This window comes from Acyrthosiphon pisum, chromosome A2 (genome assembly GCF_005508785.2).
Source record: "Acyrthosiphon pisum isolate AL4f chromosome A2, pea_aphid_22Mar2018_4r6ur, whole genome shotgun sequence".
NCBI lineage: Eukaryota > Metazoa > Arthropoda > Insecta > Hemiptera > Aphididae > Acyrthosiphon > Acyrthosiphon pisum.
This window is the reverse complement of record NC_042495.1, coordinates 65149385-65172022: the sequence shown is the minus strand read 5'-3', so window position 1 is coordinate 65172022 and position 22638 is coordinate 65149385. Positions and strand designations below refer to the sequence as shown.

Below are 22638 nucleotides of genomic sequence, written 5' to 3'. Positions count from 1 at the left end.
TGAATATTGAAATTTATACGATGTATTTAATAAAATTATGTTTCATAATTGACCCTGTCGTAGAATTCGTTGAATGGATAGAATGAACAGTTTTATTAAAACGTGAACGCAGTAATATTGCGTTTATTGTTAACCAGTCAAGTCATATATATATAATTTATGCACCACAACATTGTCGAGGCGGAGTTTACAACGTTTCATCCGACCTTTTGTGGAATTTACAATCGCCACGATAAACAGCCGGCTGGTCAAAAGACAGCGCCAAAGCTGGATAACGCTCGAAAATCCCAATAAGTAATAACAATAATATTATTACTATCCCCGTGACGCTGAAAACTCCGAAAGTGGACCTCTGTGCTTACCACCGTGAAACTATCGATCGAAATAATTCTATCGCCTCGATAGATGTATTTATCGGTAGGTACCACATAAATACGTTGTATATACAGGGTAATTCACCAAACACGATCACCCCCCCCCTTTTTTCGTTCAATAGGCCATGTAATTATTAGAATTCTGATTTTTGTAATTTTAAAATATACTCATATGAGTCTATATAGACCAATTTTTTCAAATTCTTGAATTTTCTCTACTATACTTATAAGGAGTGTTCTGTGGCGATACAGACTTCTGTTTACTGTCAGTTTTTTAGTGAATAGTTGTTTTGAAAATGTAGATGTAAGTATCTAATTCAATATCCAAAAGAGTAGTTTCTCAGTTATTATAATAGATATAGTCCTTAAAAATGGTTTTACAATAGCATAAGGTAAATATAATATTAGATCTAGTATTAATTATTATACTAGGACCATTTTTTAGATTAATATTAATTACTACAATTTTCATAACACTATTATAGTCATTGTCATCTGAACACATTAGCATGTACCTATTATCCCTAATACTAACATTTAATAACTGAGAAACCACTCGAGTGAAACGATCGTTAGAATTTTGAACTTGATATGTCAACATTTTCAGAAAAAATATCCACTACATAACGCTAACCTTACCTAATTTACAGTAATAAAGGGGGTTTTCATTTGAAAAACAGAAGTTTGCATGACCACAGGACACTCTTTAAGTAAAAGGAAAAATATAACGAATTTGAAAAAATTATCTTTAAGTATATTTAAAATGTCCAAATATTAAATTTGAATAAATTCATTATTATAAATGAAAACTTGCACCCAATGACCTATGTTGCCGCGGGTTATTCAATAAAAAAAAAAAAAAAATTAAAACTTTGAGATGATCATACTCGGTGAATCACTTTGTATAATGTACAATATTATATATATTCAAAACGTTTATAATAATATGTTTAGACATAATAATTCACATACGAAAACAGCGTTTCGAAAATTTATAGACAAAGTGCGCAAACGTATATCTAGTTATATATAAAAATAAGTGTACATTTTGAATAAATTTTATAACTCAAGATCCACCAAACCGATTTCGATAAAAATGTCAGGGCATATTAAAATTGATATGTGGATGGTTTCTGTGAAGTTTGTACGCTCTGCGATTAGTGGTTCTGGAGTTATGGCCTCTTAAGTGCACACCTGGTGACATGGCCAAAACAGCAGGTGAAGTTGCGGATTAAAATATTAATAGTGTATTGTATATTGCTTGCTATTGGTTACGGGCACCTTTGTTGATTTGTATTATTATTTTTTGTCAATATCTTCAACTATATAAATGTGAAATGAAAATCTTTGTACAGGGTCAACTCTGGAACTACTTCTCAGATCTTCTTGATTTTTTTTTTTAAACAAAAGGGTATATCAGGGAGAAGGTTATAATGAAACAAAGTTTTAGGAAAATCTACCGGAAAAGTAGGAAATCTGGATGTCAAAAATACAACAGCAACGCAACAGGTTAGGTTAGGATTTTGTATTAATTGATTATATTAATCCACCATAGGTAGAATACGACAAACTTGATATAACTTTGATACTTTAGAGTAAATCATACACTTACGCACAAACTAGGGGTCCGCGATCTACCACAGATAGATTGCCTAGCTGATAATATACTGCTGCGAAAAAGTTAAGATTATAATTTTAAACACCATACACCAAATATTATTTAACAAATTGAACAAAGTTTGAGTCATATAGAGATGGTACATTTAACGGGCAACGAAGTGCACGGGTTCAGCTTGTTAAAATGTTAAATAAATATATATATATATATTTCGTATTGTTTTTTTTTAAAAAAAACATCGGCTTCTATTATGGCCATTAGTTTGACATTAACTTAAAATTAGTTTACAAATGTATGTTTAACTTAATATGTTATTGTATGGTTTAAATTAAGTTATATAGATGAATTTCTTTTGTATATTGTTAGATGTTTATGATTTATTGAGGGTCAGGTCCAAGCGATTCTCCGATTTGTTGGGATATGTGGTATTTTTTTCTCGTGTCTTCGTATTTTTGGCATTCGGTGATAATGTGTTTGACTGTGTAGTCCACTCTACACATTTCACATATGGGAGGATCGTTTTTTTCCACGAGGTTTCTGTGTGAGATGACATATTATATTTATTATTTATATAGATAGTATGGGTAACAACGACCATTGTGGTACTGACGACTAAACCCGAAGATCGTTTACTGAAATCAACCTTGTGTACGACTTGGGAATACTGTCGAACCTTTTAACAACGACGTGGCATATTGCGGGTATCTATTAAAAGAACCGTCGCGATTGTCTCTGGAGAGGTCGTCGCGTTTTACTCGGAAACGGAAAGAAATCGATCCACTTATCCACTTTGAAGTGCTATTTGACGATATATTATTGCAACCAGTGGCGTATATAGGGTATAATTTCGGTGGGGGGAGGTTAAAAACCCGAGTCGGGATTCCCGACCGTTTAATTAATAATATAATTCTACACACACATGATGGGTACTTTACTTTTGGAGGGTTTTACCCCTCCCCTAAATATAGGTACACCACTGATTGAAATGTGTGCATTGCGCCCGTGTGTAAAACTTTGTCGCTGTTAATTTTGTGTACAGTGGTTAAATTATCAAATATACGACGTGCCCTCCGTCGTGCGCACGTGTAAATGATCGATATATAAATTCAGAATTATTATTATTACTATTGATGTCAACACGAAAATACCTGCAGATAAATAATAATATCGTGTTTCTACGGAATATCCTAGAATAATATTATATGCAATAAATTATAGAGTTATTAAAAAATAAAAATAAAGTTTGTTCAGCAATATGTTGTTGGGTATATAATATATTATATTTTAAATGGAGTTAGTTGCCCGACGATAAGATCATCATCATAATGTAATATCCCTAGAGATTTCCGACAAGTCTTTTCATATCACAAAATTAAAAAATATTATCAATTTTCAATTTTTGTCACGTTTGCCGTTCATGCGACGATTATATTATGAGTTTGCTAATAAATAAAGATAATTTATATAATATACATAAAAGTTTTTTTTAACGCACTTGATACGTACACCGAGTATCTTAATCGTGTCAAGGTTTCGGTGACATTTTTATGGGACACCATAAAGTGTTTAAATGGATAAAGTTTTGAAGAACAAATTTCGGAGGACTCGTTTTGTTTTTAAGGTGCTATAAGAACCGATGGAAAATTACTAGATTTTACGATTCTTTTGGAAAATGGTATCATCTATTTTGGGCGATCGTAACCATTTATTTTTCGTGTTTTATTGTAATACTGTTTTGTGTACTTCGATGTACCATCGTAATAAATTACATCGTATGTGATTGTACGGAAAACTATAGTAGAACACCATAATGTACCAAATGCAATTTTCCGTTATTTTTTTTTTCATTTTGAATTATTATATCAAACGTTAGTGCTTTTAAATGTGTTTTAAGCCGTATAAATTATAAATAATCGTATTTTCTTTTATGTATAATAATATTTATTTATTATGTAATGTAAAGAATTTTCAAAACCAGCTGTTAGTAATAATATCGCCGCAAAGCTACCGTCTACATTATATACGCTAATTTTAATTCGAGTGCTTATCTATCGAGGTAGCATTTAATTTTGTTCCAATGGTTCTTAAAAATAAAATATATACGCCAATACATTTTTGTTTTTATTAGCCACTTAGTTTAATTTTTCAATCGGCGCTTTAAACACTTGAAAATATAAAACGCATTAATATAATATAGTAATTATGATTGTAATATAATAGGTCCAATGGTCCATATACCAATTGATTTTATACTATAAAATTTTTATTGTGGACGAGAGTTAAATTAAATGTATTGATATAAATGCTATTTTTTGTAGTAGGTACACAATACACATATATAGTACATATCCAGTTAAAACATGGACGGATTAATATTCATTTAGTGTTTTTTTTATTAAGTATCATGCTCTTGCACAATTGCGCGTAGACTTAAAATAATAGATTTTTGTGATGAGTTGCAGTCAACAAGCAAACAAGTGCTAATTTACTATTATTCATATTATATATTTTATGCTATAATTCGTTCGGCGGTTTAAATTTTTGGATTTTAAGCTCTTGCTGATGCATTATTCAATTATAAAATTATCGAAAGTTGTATAAAGAGGAATTATGGATGAACATGCCGGGCATTAGTGAATTCTGAATAAAGCACTACCGCAGGTTCAAGACTTTAGGTGTTATTCTAATATTTAAAAACAGAACTCTACGCACCAGGACCACTAATAGAGTCTAGAACTTTAGTTTCGCGACGATTTTTTTCCTTGAGTTATTGTTTTGTTTTCCCGAAGTTTCATGTTAAAAACGACATTTTTAAGACAATGGGAATACGACAGACGCGTCGGAAATAACGGGCAGATGAAATACTACTCCCGGATGTCGAGCATGTGACTGGAAGAAATCTATAAAACAATTTTCAACTCTGAACAAACTATTTTATATACCTCTTTCAGATTGTTTTCCAGATATTGGACGTACAGATTAAAACGACTACGTTGGTGCGATCGAAATAATTATCGACGCATAAGAAATATATTACAAAGTACAAACGAATCCTTTTAAAAACTAGTCACGTCATTATAAGGTACTAACTAATATTTTAACGATAAAAATGTCGATTTTGATTTTTCTATTTTTCTGTTTACTGTCCACTTTTGTAATAATTACTGAATTGTATCACTATCCAAATGGTAAACCAACCCATCTATTAAGATAATGCCTCGCTACATTTATTTTAATTAAAGTCCTTTCAGTTTATTCCCTGAAATTTATCATTATATTATATCTTGCAAAAGTAAGTTTATCTTGATGACGTAGTTTTGACTATTTTCTGTTTATAAATTATTAAAAAAATCCGAATTGTTTAAATTTTCATAAGAATTTCACGACGGTGGTGTTTAAACTATTTAATTTGAAATGTTGTTATTGTTAACAATTTCGTGAATCTAAGTTTAACGTTTCAAACACATCAACATAGTTGTGCGTTGCTAGTTTATTAAGTTGTATATTATATTATGCAAACACAGGATGTAACGTAGGATTTTGATTTCTTAAAAATAAAACTGAGAGTAACGAGTCTGCATAATCATACTGCTCGAATAAGTTGGTATACTTTACTTCAATATACCTAGAAATTAGAATATATTATATTTTATTAACAAAATAAACAGTTTAAACAGCCAAGATTTTATAATGTAGAGTTGTAGAAAGTTGCATAAAAGCACACATTGTTAAGAACTGTTTTTAGTTCAATAAATCATGCGAACAATAGGTGCTACTAAACGAAATAGCTTAGGTACTACCGGTATAAAATTCTGTTATCTTTGCGTATATTATTTTAACCGAACCCTTAATGAACTACCCCGTAACCACTAACCGCGCACGTGGATATCTTTTTCCATATACATATTATTATCTACTAAGTGTTTAAAAATCGATATTTTTTCTCCGATATTATATATATATATAGTGACACATTTATCTTGTGCACAGACATTTAAATTTTTTTTCAAACACACAATATTTATTACATTATATTCTGATACAAAATATTTTCGTAGTCGTAAAAGATGTCAGTAAATCACTTTGAACTCGACCTCATTAAATACGTATTAGTCCTTAAGAAACTGTTTGGAAAGGAAAAGAAGTAGAATATGATACATACTATTTATGGCATTTTTTCTCTTTTTTTTTTATTACGAAGATGTAACAATATTTCTACGTACCGTTTCTTATGATCTATTTTTTTCAATCATATTTACAATAGTGATGTATATAAGAAAGTGTACCTACCGCCTAAACACATATTATTATTATTTTAATATACGCGTTTCAAACGGAGGAGACCGAACGAATGAGTTTAAAAATATAACAGTAAATCTCCAAAGTACTCCCATATACTTATTTTAAATCGCATTAGAGTCTGGTTAGTAACAGAAATAGCAATAATATCATTATACCGTGTTTGAAATCCGGCGGAAAGTCGTTCGATAAGTAATAAGTATATATTATAGGTAGGTAGTGTATTAATTCATTGTTTGAAACATGTTTTAATTAAGACACGTAGATGTTACTTAGATATTATTGTGTACATATATATATATATGCATTTAACTACGAATTTCAATTAACTTACAGTTGTATCAAAACCGTGTTGAACCCAATAATAATATACATAGAGCGAAATACTTTGACATGATTTATGACGTAATATATTGTACATAATATATTATGTATACAAATAGTGTGTGTGTGTGGGTGTGGGTGCATGGGTACGAGTTTGTGTTTTGAGAAATAATATGTTGTGCTTTGTCCTCGACTATTATTATTGCCAAAACGCGGTGGAGTAGTATACAACTACTGCTGTTTGTGGTGCTCCAGTTAATCGATTCGTACGTCAGTTTGTCTCCGGCTATAGTCGCGTAGTAGTAGTAATAGTAGTAGTATGCAGTCTCTGTATGTACATTTGATATTGTTCCGGCTTATATTTCTTTAGATATCTGACAACGTTTGTTTGGCTGTTGAATGCTATTCATCTGGTTAACTCGGAACGTCCTCCTATGTGTCTCAATCCTTTTATCATAATATGTATTTATGTATATGTACTATATGGACATGTGGTTATTTAGTTATAATTAGTATTATTATTATCATTATTATAAATGTCAGTGTATATATAAATGGCTGAGCATTCCTCTTAAACCTTGATAGTATACATAATACATATATATATATATATATTATATATAACTTCCTGTCCCGTTCTTTATAATAATGATTGTACATATTATACACGTCAGTAAACATTTGTTGTGGCAGATTACCGCACGGGCGGGGGGGTGAGTCATATTTACCCCTTCCCGTATGTCACTGGAGTTGTACGATTCCGAGACGCTCAACATTATTATAGTTCATGTACACAATTATTATGATTGGCAATAACCATTATTTTCATGTCGATTCTGCGATACCGGTGGTTTAAAAACGTCTAAATTGTTTTTAAACATATTCGAATAAAAAATATATCAGTATGACGATATTCGATGCTAGCTATAAGCTTTATATGATCACCGGGTTGATTTTTTTTGTTAATTGAACTTTGAAATCTCGTAGTTCTTACGTCAAATTTAAGATTCGGTGCCTAATCAGCTTATACACTCATCCAATGCATATTGTACTATGCAATAACATTTTTAATAATATTTTTCGATGTTTTTGAATGCCCCAAGTGATACAGATTGGTACCTACATATAATATCATGTAAGTGCGGTAAAACTTTATTTTTGAATCCTGATATCTGACGTGTATGCGTTTGATTGAATTTTATGTCTCCTGCAGCTTATGCATAAATATATTTTTTATACTTTTACACTCAATTATAAAGTTTTATTGCCCATAAATAAAATAAAAATAATAAACATTTCAATTATCATATGAAATCGTTGATTTCGAACATTTTTTCTTGTTTTTAGACTATAGTCCATAATTTATTGATCATATGGAAACAATTATAGTTAAAAAGTTAGATTAATGTAGGTTACCTATACCTGTGCATTTTGTTTAGTTAATTACTTTGAGCCCGCGTTTATACTACAATACTATCGAATAGGATTAAAGCTTAAACATATTATAATAAGTAAAACTCATTTTATCAAGCCGAAAAAAAAAACGATAATAGATCATCGAAAATCACAACGACAGCAAAAAAAAAGTCGTTGGAAAAATGAAAGCCTCTCGTATCGATCAATAACCGTCGTCCAGCACGTCTGTCAAACGGTCGCACACATTGCAGTCGGATTCATAAACGATTTGTCTCGTTTAGCGCGTTATAACGTTCGGCCGTAACTTTCGTGTTAATTTCGTAAAACGCTAGTCGGGTGTTGTAATCGTATAATGTATATAGTTTGTAGTAGTTTGGAAATCGTGTGAGAAACACTTGCAGCGTCGTTCGTGGGGGCCGCAACGCGCGCCACTCGGATAAAATAATATATGGCCGGGCCGGGTTTCTAATTCGCGGCGATGTTTGGCGTCGGGACCAAAACCGTTAAGTAAAATAAAATAATAAGTGGAAAGTTCTCTCCACGAGCGTCGAGTGGGCGCCGCCACCGCCAATCGCCGCTGCTTATGCGATCCGTTATACTGCGCCCCACAAGGGCGTATATAGTACGACGACGACGACTTTTATTGTACGATGTCGTAGCCGTGTGTTTCCAGCAAATCGGCGGCGGCGGCGGCGGCGGTGACATTAGAGAAACGTTCTCGGTCCCCCGAAGACATTTAAAGGAAATATATTGTATATTATATTGTGTATATATACGCGCATTTTATATTATTTATGGACCTCGCGGGAAGGGTTTTCGGCGGTCGACACAAAAATATAATGCACGTTTTCGGTATACACACCCGGTACGACCACTACGACGGCGGGTTGCGTTTTGGTCGCGGGCGGTGTGGTGACGGTGAGAAGCACTGTCGGTTATGTGTGGCGGGTGAAGCAGTGTAGTATGTGTGTGTGTGTGTGTGTGTGTGTGTGTGTGTGTGTGTGTGTGTGTGGAGACCGATATATTAAAGAGTGCGAGGAGTGCTATTGACATCCGAGGGCAGTCCTTTTACCCGATATTCACTTCCCTCCCCTCCTCTCCGGTTGCTTTTCCACACCACCCTTATAATCGGCAAACCCACCGCCGCCCCCGCCCCAACGACAACCCTTCAAATTGGAATGTCCTTTAATGTAAACACGCGCGCCGGTGGTAATGGATTCATCGCTTACTCATCATTGTCGGAGATCGACGCGACCGTTTAGCAGGGCTTAATGTCTGTTTGCGTGCGTGCGCGCGCGAAATATATCATTTATATATATATAATACATACTATACTATAATAATATATATTGTATACACAGAACATATTATGTATTTATGTTTAATATACTGTACCGCAGCCTCAGTCGTCCGTCGAATGTGACGAGGGATGCGGAATGCTGAGGATTACGTTGGCCACCGATTTAGTTATAATTATTATTAAATTATTAAAACTGTGTATTTTATAATTCGAGCCATAATACGGCTCGCAGGATCGTATATGGGTTTTTTATTGACATATTTTTATTATTACTCACTATCGTGATTATATTAAAATATAATCTTTATCTCCGATCGGGCGTTTTTCGGGTAGAAGAAGTGTGCTCCAATAGTTGCACGTGACCCAGCTGACTATCGATTGAAAATCGAGACTATATTATTATAGTAGTTGGTACTTCGAATACGGAATAGGTCATTTTTCAAAAACACTCTCGGGGCTTTTCGCGTATACCTACACGCGTGAGGAAAAACTACACATCATATTATATAGGTACGCGCGTTGAAGAATAGTGAAGGGACTTAAGCTATAGCGCAATTTTAATCGAGAATCGTTTTTCGAACTCTATGATTTATCATCGATTTCAACATTATTGAACATCACGAGGCACTATACAATATATTACTACTGCCCCACACCCCGTATTATGGTCACCGTATCCACTTCGGCTTTGTTCGTTTGTCAATGTATTATTGCGTCTACAACCATTGATCGAATTATAATATATTGTATATTATATGTATAAATTATACTATATATATTATGCGCACTGCCACAATCCCTTCCAAAAACATAACGCGAACGAGTTTAGATATATTATTATATATTATATTATCGTAATTATTAATCGTTGTTATATTGTTCGGTTATATTCAGTGCGACGGACGAAAAACTAATATAAACGCGCTTTCCCTCTCGCCCGAATCGATAAACATAGTATTATTATTATGATAATATTATAGCGTTTGAAAATTTGTGTTTTTCCGGAACAAAAGCGGGGTTTAGCCGCATTGTAGATGTGTACGCGTATAGTTTACGCGGAAATGTTCTTGTAGCTTAAGTACGGTAACAGTGTTGTTGCCGCAATAGTTAGTATAGTTACTGTAGCCTTGTTGGACCGACTACGGTATCTGGAGAAATCGATTATGCATATAATATCATATCATACCTATTTTATAACGCGTTGACGGATAGGTTGTATTATAGTTATAGTACCATAATAATATGTACATTAAAGCGAGATGGTCCTCTGCAGTAATGTAGATATTTGGTTGTACGTTTTTCTGATAAGTTTTGCATTGAACCGAACAAAAATAATAATTATGATTGAAATAATATGTAACCACGAATAACGAACCACTGGATTTCAGGTTTTGATACGTTTGAATAAATTTTCACGGCTATAGTAGAGGCGTGTTCAGGGGGGTAGGCGATTATCCTCCTGCTTCCATTGTCCCATATTGTGCTATTTTTTGTAACCTCATTCCAAAGCAAGTGGTAATGAAAAAATAAAATTATAGGTACCTACTTGTAATTATTAAAATTAAATTGTATCCATTAAAACAAAAAAAAAAAATAGGATAAATATATTACAAAAAGTATGATATTGTGGTATTTAATATCACTTTTATTTGAAAGGACCGGTGTATAAATATGCCTTTAGGATATTTATTTTCATAAATAATTTTATTATTATGCCGGAACGTGGGAGTGATTATGTTTGAAAAAAATGGTATTTATTGCAGTTTAATTAATGTTCGTTTTTAAAATTGATTTTTTAAAACTAAACCCCAGTTTTTATTATTATTTCTATTTTTAATACATATTAGAGTTGCCGCTTTTAGTTGAAAATCATAATTAATCACATAATGTAAAATGTTTTTGGTTATACCAGCTTGAGATACCTAACACCTACTATTTACATTACTATTATTTCATGTGTAATTTATCATGCATAACGTTTGTGTGTACAAAATACATATATCGTATAATATATATTATTATTTTTTAATAATAACGGTTTGCAGATGATGTTTGAAACAATTGTAAAATAATAATTTATCGAACAACTTTTGTAGTAAAAATTAAACTAGAATTAATCGTTTCACGTATTGTTGCCGAAAATAATAATATGGTCGTATATGAATCATACAATCATGACGATGTTATTATTAAATTTTTTTCCGTTTTAATATTAGGTAAGTATATTTCATACTTAGTATTGACAAGATAAATGTATTTATCAAATTTTAAAACAAAACCCGATGATTTTTTTTTTTTACAACGGAACAAAAAACAGTTACAATAATTGTGGTTTGAGCAATAACATAAAAATAATACAAATTACTCGTAGAATATAAACGTGTATACTTATATTGGTGTCGCAAGTAAATTTATTACACACAAATTTTACGAAGACTAACAACTTATTCTATTAAGTGAACTCTTTTTACTTCTATTGCGTGAATACGATGATTTAAATTTATATATATTTTAATGAAACAAAAACATTTGCACTATCGAAAAATGTATTACATAAGTAAACTTTTGTATAACAACTTATGAAAATGTATACATATTGTATACGCTATACTATATTATAATCAAATGTCAGAATAAAATTCATAAGTTTATGAAAAAATTGGATTTTTACAATTTACATAAATAACATGTGTATAAATTACTGTAAAACTATTTAATGTATTACCCTATACTGTCTTAAATTTTTAAAAGCAAATATAACATTTTTATTTGTTGTGTATAACATATTGTACTCTAAAAGTAAAATAATAAAATATGTTCAAATTTTCAAACATCACTTAGTAAAATACTAAACGGAATGTATAATGTAACATATAAATAATTTTCTTGGTAATACATTCTACACGAAAAATATAAGTTAAAATAAATTACAAAATATGTAAAATTTCTGAAGTTTAAAAAGTTGAGATTTATTATATGATTGAATTAAAATATTCATTGTTTAAAATCATAACATTTGATCAATTGTATTAAAAAAACATTTTTAGTTAAGAAATTAAATTAAATTTAAATTTAAAAATATATTTTATTCACTCGTAGTTGTTTTAAAACTTATATAAATATATTTAAATGTACTGCTGCAGCTGATACAAAAAAAAAAAAAATTATGAATTTCGGAAATCACATCTTTGAGTACGATAATGATAATAATTATTATTATTCTATTAAAAGTGGTTTATTACGTCTCATACTATAGTTGCTATATTTTATTATTTCATACATCTTAAAATTATGTTGTTCATTATTATATTATAATATTATCGTTTGGATCTAAAATTATAAGCTTACATTTTTTTATACCCTCGTATATTTTGTTCACATACGCTTTTTTAAATTTATGAAAAACTTTGTTGAAATTAATTTTGGAAAAACTATGTTTAGATTAAAATAAAATCGTGGTACCTATGCAATATATGCATATTTTATACAATGAATAATAGTACGATATTGTTTGAAAAATAATTTTTATAATTTTATTTATATTAGTAAGAACACGCCATGGCCATATCAAACAGTATAATAATATTATATATATAATATATATATATATATTATGTTTAACATAAGTCACCGTAATTAAAATAGTGACGATAACAGAATTTTTGAACGATGATCTTGAAGAGACATGATGATGAGAAATGACGAGAACTTATGACTGTACAATTTGAAATGCAAACACATTAACGGTTGTATATGCTATAATATATAAATATAATATGTGTATAATGCATAGTATTATACGTATATTAATGTAGACATTTATAATATTCTATATACCTATCTAATTTCAATGCTATAAGTATAAACTTATCACGGTAGTTCTCATTGCAGCATATGGCTCTTACGCCAGATGTTAAGTACATGATATACACTAGCTGTGTGTTAGTGCGAAGCCTGCAGAGATGTGTTTCTTTTTATTTTTTTTTAAATTACAAAATAAGATGTGAAACGTATTATTTATTTATTTACAATGTCTACAAAATAACAGTCACGATAAGTTGTTGCTCACATTCCCCAGAAGTTGTAGTGCGCAAGTGAACTCTATTCATAATTGTACCTATACACTATTATTGGACCCTTTGTTTATTTGTCAAAGGAATTTTAATTTAATTTCGCAGGATGATTTAAGAATGAAATCTGACGTCAAATGTGTAGTTTGTACCTGTTTTATAATCGCAAATATGGTGTTTGACATAGCGTGGGTTTTCATATTTTAGCTTTACTTACGTTTTATAATACTTTGATAGTGTCTTAAGTTTCAGTACTTCGTCGTGAAATATTCATTGCAACCAAACTGTTTAAAGTCATACAATACATATCTAATATATTTTTTATTAGACAGTTGTTATTGTTTGATGACGCTTATTTTTTAATCTACAATCCTAGAGATTTTAATAATTGTTATTTAACTGAAATTATACTATCAATTAAATGTTTTATAGTGTAATAGTTTCGTGATTTTTTCAAAGTGTTTTTAAGCTTTAAATTGATTAAGTTTTATTAAACCACTGCTATTGAATTATATTCGCTAGTATAACATTGTCTACTATAGGATTTAAGAATGTTTATAGAATGTGTTTTTCCTTATTTCTTTACAATGATTAATATACATTTTTTGAAAAACTAAGCTTATTGTAGGTCACAAAGTTGTACTTTTAATATTACATATTTTTTATACGAATCATGTCAAACTTTTAATATTATACATTCCCAAAAATTGCCATCAGGTAAAGTTAAAAATAACGTAAATATTCAGTGAGTTTCCACACGTAGAAGTAATCAACTTTCGCTTATATTTTTTTGAAGATAAAAGAATCTACATTAAATTATATTATTTTCCGATTATTGGGAATCAGTGATGTATTAATGTATTATATTATAGTGCGATCAATCATAAACCTCGTGTTATTTTATATCTGACAGAAGACCAAAATATTTTTTGTTTTAAAAAATAATAATAACATATTATGTACAATGCATTTAACAGGTCTGGTGTACTATGTCACGTAGTTGATGCATGACAAATATTGTTCGTACCTACGCATTTTGTCTTTACCTCTCGCAAAACGGACGTTTAACATAAACTACATTATGTTTAAGCTACCTATGCGTTGAATACATTATATTCTAGTACAAATTTTATAAATTTAAATCGTATTCGATTCTATTGAGTTTCTATCGGGTTTCACTCGTAAATATTTGCACATAAATAGCCTTTTAGCAGAAAAATAAAATAAAAGTCGAATGACCCTGCAAATATCCACGAGCACTGAATACACATATTATTCGACATTCGAAACCGTTGCATAATACGCCACTGCTTAAAAATAATAATATAGTTTCGGTGGCGATAGGTTGGTACATTAATAATATGACGTATTACGATCCCGGACTCGAATGATGTTCACCGGTTATGTTATATTATATTTTTTCTATATTTGTTCATTGATACGACCTCAAGGTCTTTGTCAACGCTTATCACAAGTGAATATTAGGGAGATAATGTGATCTATTTATCTATGTATATATCACTATGTTGTGCATGATACTAACTCCCTTCTCCAAGAGGACGTACATGTGCGGTCTTCACTCCCAGTGGAGTGGGACCTATAGTTGGAAACCGCGAATGACGCAATCGGACGACAGAATCTATAGTTTCGGTGACAATACATTAATATGACGTATTACGACCACGATCGCGAACTCGAATGAATATGTTTACCGGATAATATGAGCGTGTTTTTATAATTCTTGTGCGTTATTGTGTTTCAGAATGCGACAGTCTGTCCAACATGAGCATAACGGTTCCCGTGGCCGTGGCGTCCGGCGAATCTGCCAAGATGACGTGCACCTATGACCTAGAATCCGATCCGCTGTACACGGTCAAGTGGTACAAAGGTCGGCAGGAGTTCTTCAGGTACGTGCCGAAGGAACTGCCGCACACCAGAGTGTTCCCGTGGCCCGGCATAAACGTGGACGTAAGTGTAGTGAAGTTAATCACAATAGGTACAGTAAAAATATTACAAACAGTGCTGTAGCCAGGGGGTGCATTGGGAAAAAGTGCCCCCCCCCCAAATTTTCTGGCTACGGTATTGATAACAATAGGTAATAATAGTAATGATACACACTTGCACAAATTATTGTTTGGGTTATCGTGTAAAATTATTATTTGCGCGTGCATGTGTGTGTTTTCGGACAGTGTAGGGTGACCTTTGATTACTCGCGTTATTATCGCGATGAAACTTAAAAGTGGCACACGTGCGTCGGACGCGATCCCTTCCGCAGTGCTATGCACAATCAATGACAATAAAATAGCAATAACAATCAGTGCCGTATCCATGGGGAGGAGGGGGGAAGTACTGGAAACAAGTGCCCCTTGTATATTTTCTTTTAACAATGGTTTCATAAAGTAACAGGTGATAATTATTTAAGCCCCCCCCCCCAGAAAAAATAAATAAAAATAAATGATGTGGCAATAACTGATAACTCAATAACAATAATAATAATAAAGTAGGTACTGTTATGCAAATTTTTATTATTTGGGTCACCTTGAAGGTACACACGCGCGTGCATGTGTATTTTCGGACAGTGTAGGTCGTATTTCCCTTTGATCACTCGCGTTATTATTGCGTTAAAAGCGGCACACGTGCTTAGAACGGGACCCTGCCCTGCAGCTACGTTTTTGTATCAAACCCCTAATGGAAATTTATCACTTACTATTCGGAAACACTCTGCAGAAAACCATTATAAATTATTGTATTTATATTATACGAAACGTTAATGAACGATCAAACATTATAATGGAGAATTATACCTGTATTATATTATTATGGGTTGCGCTCCGAAACGTGAAATAACTCGCTCAAGTACATTTATATATTATTTTATATGCGGTGCTTAGAAATTGTTGTACATATTTTGTAAAAGACAAAATAAACATAATATTTTGGTATCAGGCAGAAATGTACGTAAAATATAGTTGATATAACCGTTAACTTTTATTATGCACGACACACAATTTTTTTTTAATCTGACTACCTACAATTATTATGAAATTCTAGTCACAAAATATTATCGTTTTTGTTTTATGAAAATTGTAATTTTAATCGGCACTCTGCAGTATTAATTAAGTTTAACAACAATTGTAGCAGTAAATAATTATTCAATTACAGCTAATCTCCAAAACGAATAGTTTTGTAGTTTTTTTTTTTAGTATACCTATTGTATTTACAATGTTGTACAATGTATTATAATATTATGCTAGTAATTACTATTAAGTCAAATATTTTATTTTCAATTCAGTATCAGGTGAATACTTTTATTAGTCCGCAATGAAAGAGTATCGTAACTTTACTCTTTTATTCAAAGCATTTAATAAAATATAATGTATATGCTATTTTTATCAATGTAAAACAATCATGAAATTATATTTGCATAATACGTAACCTTATACTTTTCTAAATTTCAAATTAATTCGTACAATTAATTATTTAGTTAAAGTATATATTTTTCTTTGCGATCTTATAAAACGGTTTTCTTGGAACAAAAATGGTACTTTTTACGAAGGTTTTGAATTCTTTATGGGTATTTATATTTATTCTTACGTAATCTTATTAAAGTTTTTTTTATCTGTCAACGGCGTATTGTTCTCATTTTATATATGGCGATTCATCTTAAAAGTTTATATTCAATTAGCATGCTTAAATTTTTATTTTAAATATTGTGTTTCTATTATATTAAATAAATTCCTAGTACCTTTTCAAATTCCCGACAATTATTGTTTTTACAGTTTAAAATATTGTCAAAATAGTTGAAAACTTGTAAAACGTTTTGTAATTTGAAAATGTTTTGTATTTATTTCGTTTACAACGGATAATACGATAAGGCAATGTAGACCGAGTTGGCTTATGTAGTATTACGCGTGTATCTACGTATTTATAGTAGTAGGTAATATATAATAAATTATATATATAATAAATTATATATATAATATATTTACATATTCTGTAATATTATAATTAATCAGATCGTATGTTATATCAGGTTAGCCAATCAGGACCTAATCAAGTGGTACTACGAGACGTCAAAAGACACTTGTCAGGAAAATACAGATGTGAGGTATCAGCGGACGCACCGTCGTTTCACACGAAAATCGTGTCCTCTTGGATGCACGTTGTCTGTAAGTATTAAAATTTAAAACTATGTTTAAACAATACCGTTTCATACACAATATATGGATTATACCGACATGTCACAAACAATATAATATATTGCGCGTAAATATATTATTTGTCATGTCTATATTATGTAGTTTGGTATACGATTTTGAAATACGTTTTTATTGATTTAAATTATGATTTACAATAATGTTCATTGTTTCGGAATCTGCCATTACGTTACTCACTTTAATCAAATTGAATTTGACGTTGAATATGATTTAATTTAGATATCACTCTAAATTGGTGGTTTTGAAAAATATCGAATGACAGCTGACGATATTAATCGAATTTTTTTTCATATCGTATTATCTATAGAACGGGCGTATTACGTTTCATCCGACATTGTATGTTTATTAATGATAAAGGATCCGTCGGTTATATAAAAAACAAAAACCTAACGTATAGGTACGACTAATGTTCTGTTTTATAACAATTATTATTAGCCGTATAATGATATGTCGTACACGTCAACCGCACGTTATACGAATGCCATTTTTTATTCATAAACTTCGGTCATAAATAATAACGAGGAGCTTAAAAGAAACATTTGTCTAGTTATAATATTTTCTTGTGGATAAGCTGCCTCTTTTTTTGAATTTAAACCCAAATGCAAAGTTTCTCTACCTTAATTTCAAGGGTATAATTAAATCCAATTTAAATAAATTATTTTACCATTAAATAATACGATTTTGTTCTACGAGCTCTTGATAAATATTTTAAATTAGTATTATATTGTAGTTAGCACAATAATTCAAAATAACTAAGTAAAGGATGTGTGAGTCTGGAGTTTTCAGTTTATTTTATATTTATTTTATTCAGTGCACAATGTGACAAATATTATTTTATTCTGAAATATTACAACATTACAATTGACATGAGTTTTATAAAAACAAATTATTAGAAAACGTGATTGGTAGAAAAATGTCTACATGTTTACAGAAACCCGAGAAAATCGGTTGTTAAGGTGCAATCCGTAATCTCGACAACTACGTAATAATCGTAAGTGGCGACGCGCGACGGCGCTAAAGGTGTTTGTATGTTTGTAGTCATTAGGTACCATTAAAACACGGCCGTACCTTGGTAGGTACAACATAAGTTTTGACAAAATTGTTTTGTATACAACTATTTAACTATGCACTTAATATTAACATTTACAATATTATTATGAAATGATAATTAAAGGTCTATGAACAACATTACTACATTTCTTGTTCTGTACCTTATATTGGATTGAGTCATTACTCATTAATCATTATAAACATGCATCTTGTGAAATATACCAAAATAATATATTGATTATACAACTAGCTCACTTATTTCGTATATTGGTGTATTTTAAGTTTATAAATCATTTTTTTTTTTTTTGGGCGGTACCGGTAAAACAAACGCGCAAAATGGTGTAGCTAAATTGCCTATCCAGGTCGCCGGGTCACCATGAAATTTTAAATTATATTATAATATTAAAGAATGCGCGTCATATGAGATACAGGTACCTTAAAATTAATACAAATAAGGGTTGAAAGTCATGATCATGGAGACATATTATATATCAATTGAGCCTGTTATTAACTAAAGCTTAATTTTTATAATTGAATTATACAATGCAGTCGAATCTTGGACTAAGAAAAATATCTTGTACTAAAATATCCAACTGAACTTCAATTTTTTTTTCGAATTTTTTATCGTATGAATTTATTATTTTAACCCTATATTTTGTTTCTTTGGATATTTTAATATAGAATAATATTTTGTTTTGGGGTATTTTATGCCAATACTAATGTAGTCGGCGAATAACCATTTTTTTTTTTACTGAAGTTATATCTTATGGCAATAAGATCATAATAATAATAATAAAAAGTATATAAAAGTTTGATTTCCTGCAGTTTAATTTAATGTTTTGCTACATTACAGCAATTTAATTACAGCACTTCAATAGCTCAATACATAAATTACGACATCAAAATCACAAATAAATAATAATACGGTGTCAGTGGTGTCACGTCTAATAATATACAATATTACAACCATGACGTATCATCGCATATATTATCCATATCTAAACATCACATATTATACGCTTTTAATGGCATAAAATAAGTGATTTAGGTAGCTTATACCACCTGCCATCTGAGCCTGAGGGTATAATTCAAACAATTTGTGCTTGTGGCACAATAATTATTATATTGTACACATTAGTAGGCTACAAATCGTTTGCGCTAAAAAGCACAACTCGCTTGCGCACATATATTTTGGCTACTTGTGACGAAAATCCCTATTTTTTATTTTTTACTCGTTTGCGCACACATTTTCCTTCTCACTTAAACAGACTAAGGACTGTCAGCTTCAAACAGGCTCGATTAAAAATGTGTATAAATTGTCATGATATAGTTATACAGTATAGTAAATATAAATATAATCTAAAATTTGAATATCCACTACGACTGATTTCGTTGTGCGCAAGCGAGTCTTTGATTTTCAGGTAAAAAATTTCGAATGTGCGCAAACGAGTTGCAGTGAGATTAGTACGCGCGGACGCCCACGACATTATTATTTTATAATATCATAGTGTATTTTAATTACCGACTGGTGGCAAAAGCGACGACGAAGTGTTCTTTGACGTAAAAACGTAATCGGCGTGGTGGTGGAGGTGGCTTGACGATTTTTACTAAAACGGTCGGTTTTTTTTTCGTCGTTTTTTCGGACCCCTCGCACCACTCGCCACCCACCATCATACAATATTATTGCGCTCTATCGTCGGCGGCCGTCGTGACGTCTATTAATAACGTGGAATTTATCGAGTTTTTTCGCGCTCGTGTTTTGGCGGGTCTCGGACCACCCGCACAAATCCGACCATTAAGACTATAAAAGTAATTAAGCCGGACGACCGCGTAAGGGATGTGCGTTGTTGTTGTGCGCGAGTGGTCGTGAGTGTGTTTGTTTGTGTGTGTGTATGCGTGTGCATGGGAGCAGGAGAGTAAGGGGGTGCGAATAATATTGTTTGCCCCGAAAACCGTCCGAAAGAAAGCCGTTAGTGACAGCTGTGTTTTTTTTCGCGAGTCGCGTCGTCGTCGTGTAAATTTTAATCCCGGGTCGCCGTGGCACGCAAAAATACCATCGTGTCGTCGTGAATGCGTGTGTGTGTGTGTGTGTGTGTGTGTGTGTGTGTGTGTGTGTGTGTGCGCGCGTGCGCGGGTGTTCAATCTCGCACCCGGCAGAGATCCAAAACAAATAAACCGAAATGACGGGAGACGGAGAACGCGAACAAGACCAGAAAAAAGAAAAAGAACTATACCAAGGGAAAAGTTATACTTGGTTTTGTAGTTTACTCGCGCGGCGGCATCTTTCGCCCGACAAGTTTGACGGGTTTCCAACCGATAGAAAATGAAAATGAAAAAACCATTCCCGCTGCGCGAGACATACAGTAGTAATAATAATAATAATATACAATAACAGTATTAGTTATCGTACTATTAATAAAATAATGTTTTTTGCTACCTGTGATCCATATACCATACGTCCATTAAATTTTTACGTGCACTTATAATATTTTATTTTATTTTATTGTTTACTCGTAGAGAAAGAAAAAATTACTCTTCGTTATGTCAAGTTTAATTCACTAGCAAAAAAAAATATATTGACTTTTAATAATATAATATGTATTTGGAGAAAATTTGATTAGTAGGTATACTTGGATATGCGATGAAAACGAATACGTGTAAGTATACGTGTGTATACGACAATATTATATTTTAAATTTCAATATCGTCCACAAATATGCGGTAAAATTGCAATGTCGACTCTCGTGGCATTTTACTCACAATATAAGTAGACGATATTAATTCTATTCTAAATAAATATGATTACTTTGTATAATATTATGACCCTCAGGGCATTTGGAGAACATATAATTATATAATATATTATGCCATTAAATTATTTATGATATGTATAATGTATGTACGTATTTCATTATGTGTATTTTTTTGTGTTCTAATGCGAGTGTACTTCAATTCTTAGAATTTAATACATCGTGTTTGTTCAGTATAATTAGATTTTGTTTATCTTTGTAGGATTTCCAATCATGGTTTTTCATTGTTTTTAGATTGCGAGCAAAGCGATGAATGTATTGATTTTACAATTATGAGATGGATTATTTTATTTTTTATTTAGTTATGTACCTATTACTGTACTTTTTTTTTGTCCATAATATTTTAGAAAAGTAAAAAATATGCTTCAATGAACACATTTTAGAAAGTTATTTCTAATAAATAATTTGCTCTACTGGAAAATGTAGAGGAAAAGAAAATTAAACATTACCTGCGGTACTTGGAATACGCATAAATAAAATAAATGGAAAAACAGAAAGTCTTACGTAAAATCAGTTTTAAAGAAATTGATATTGTCTTGCAGTTGTAATTCAACTAAAAATAATACATCTCACTAGGGACTTGAGTTGTTCATAATATAATAATTGTATTACAATTTTATAAACGTCATGATACAATCATCAAAACACCTTGGCTCTTTTTGTGCTTTTTAAAGATTTTTTAAATTATGTGTGACATTTTTTTTACATTGCTTAAGGTTTAAATTCGTCAAAATCACTAAAATCTATAAACTATATCGTCGTTTAAAATGTATATATTTTTTAAATTTTTATAGGTTTAATTTGAAAATGTAATACGAGGTTTCTCTCGTAGTAAGTTATTTTCACGGAAACCTTAAAATCTCAAAAATACAAACACTCAATTTATTTTTATAGGTAGCCATTTTGAGTTCGAATTTTGAATTTCAACAAAATATTATTTTATTGTTATCCTGAAAATTGTCTTTGAAGGAAACTTTTCACCACTAACCTACCACATTACAAACAGAACAATAAATTACTTTTATTATAGCCAAATAAATATATTGTTATACAATATCCTTAGCAATATAGGCTGACAAATAAGTCTTCGCTCAGAATCGTTTCCCGTGTACAATGATTTGTCTTTGAATTCAAATGTATTACCTATGTAATGATTTAAA

At 31.1% G+C, this 22638-nt stretch overlaps 1 protein-coding gene across 1 annotated transcript in view; it reads left to right on the top strand.

Annotated features, from left to right (window-relative positions):
* The window catches only part of LOC100160452, a 90984-nt gene that overhangs the window by 44032 nt on the left and 24314 nt on the right, over nucleotides 1–22638 (top strand). The window contains exons 2-3 of the mRNA XM_029490792.1: nucleotides 15164–15369; nucleotides 17435–17570. Coding sequence (XP_029346652.1) covers nucleotides 15164–15369; nucleotides 17435–17570 — 342 coding nt within the window. The remainder of the gene's footprint in view (nucleotides 1–15163; nucleotides 15370–17434; nucleotides 17571–22638) is intronic.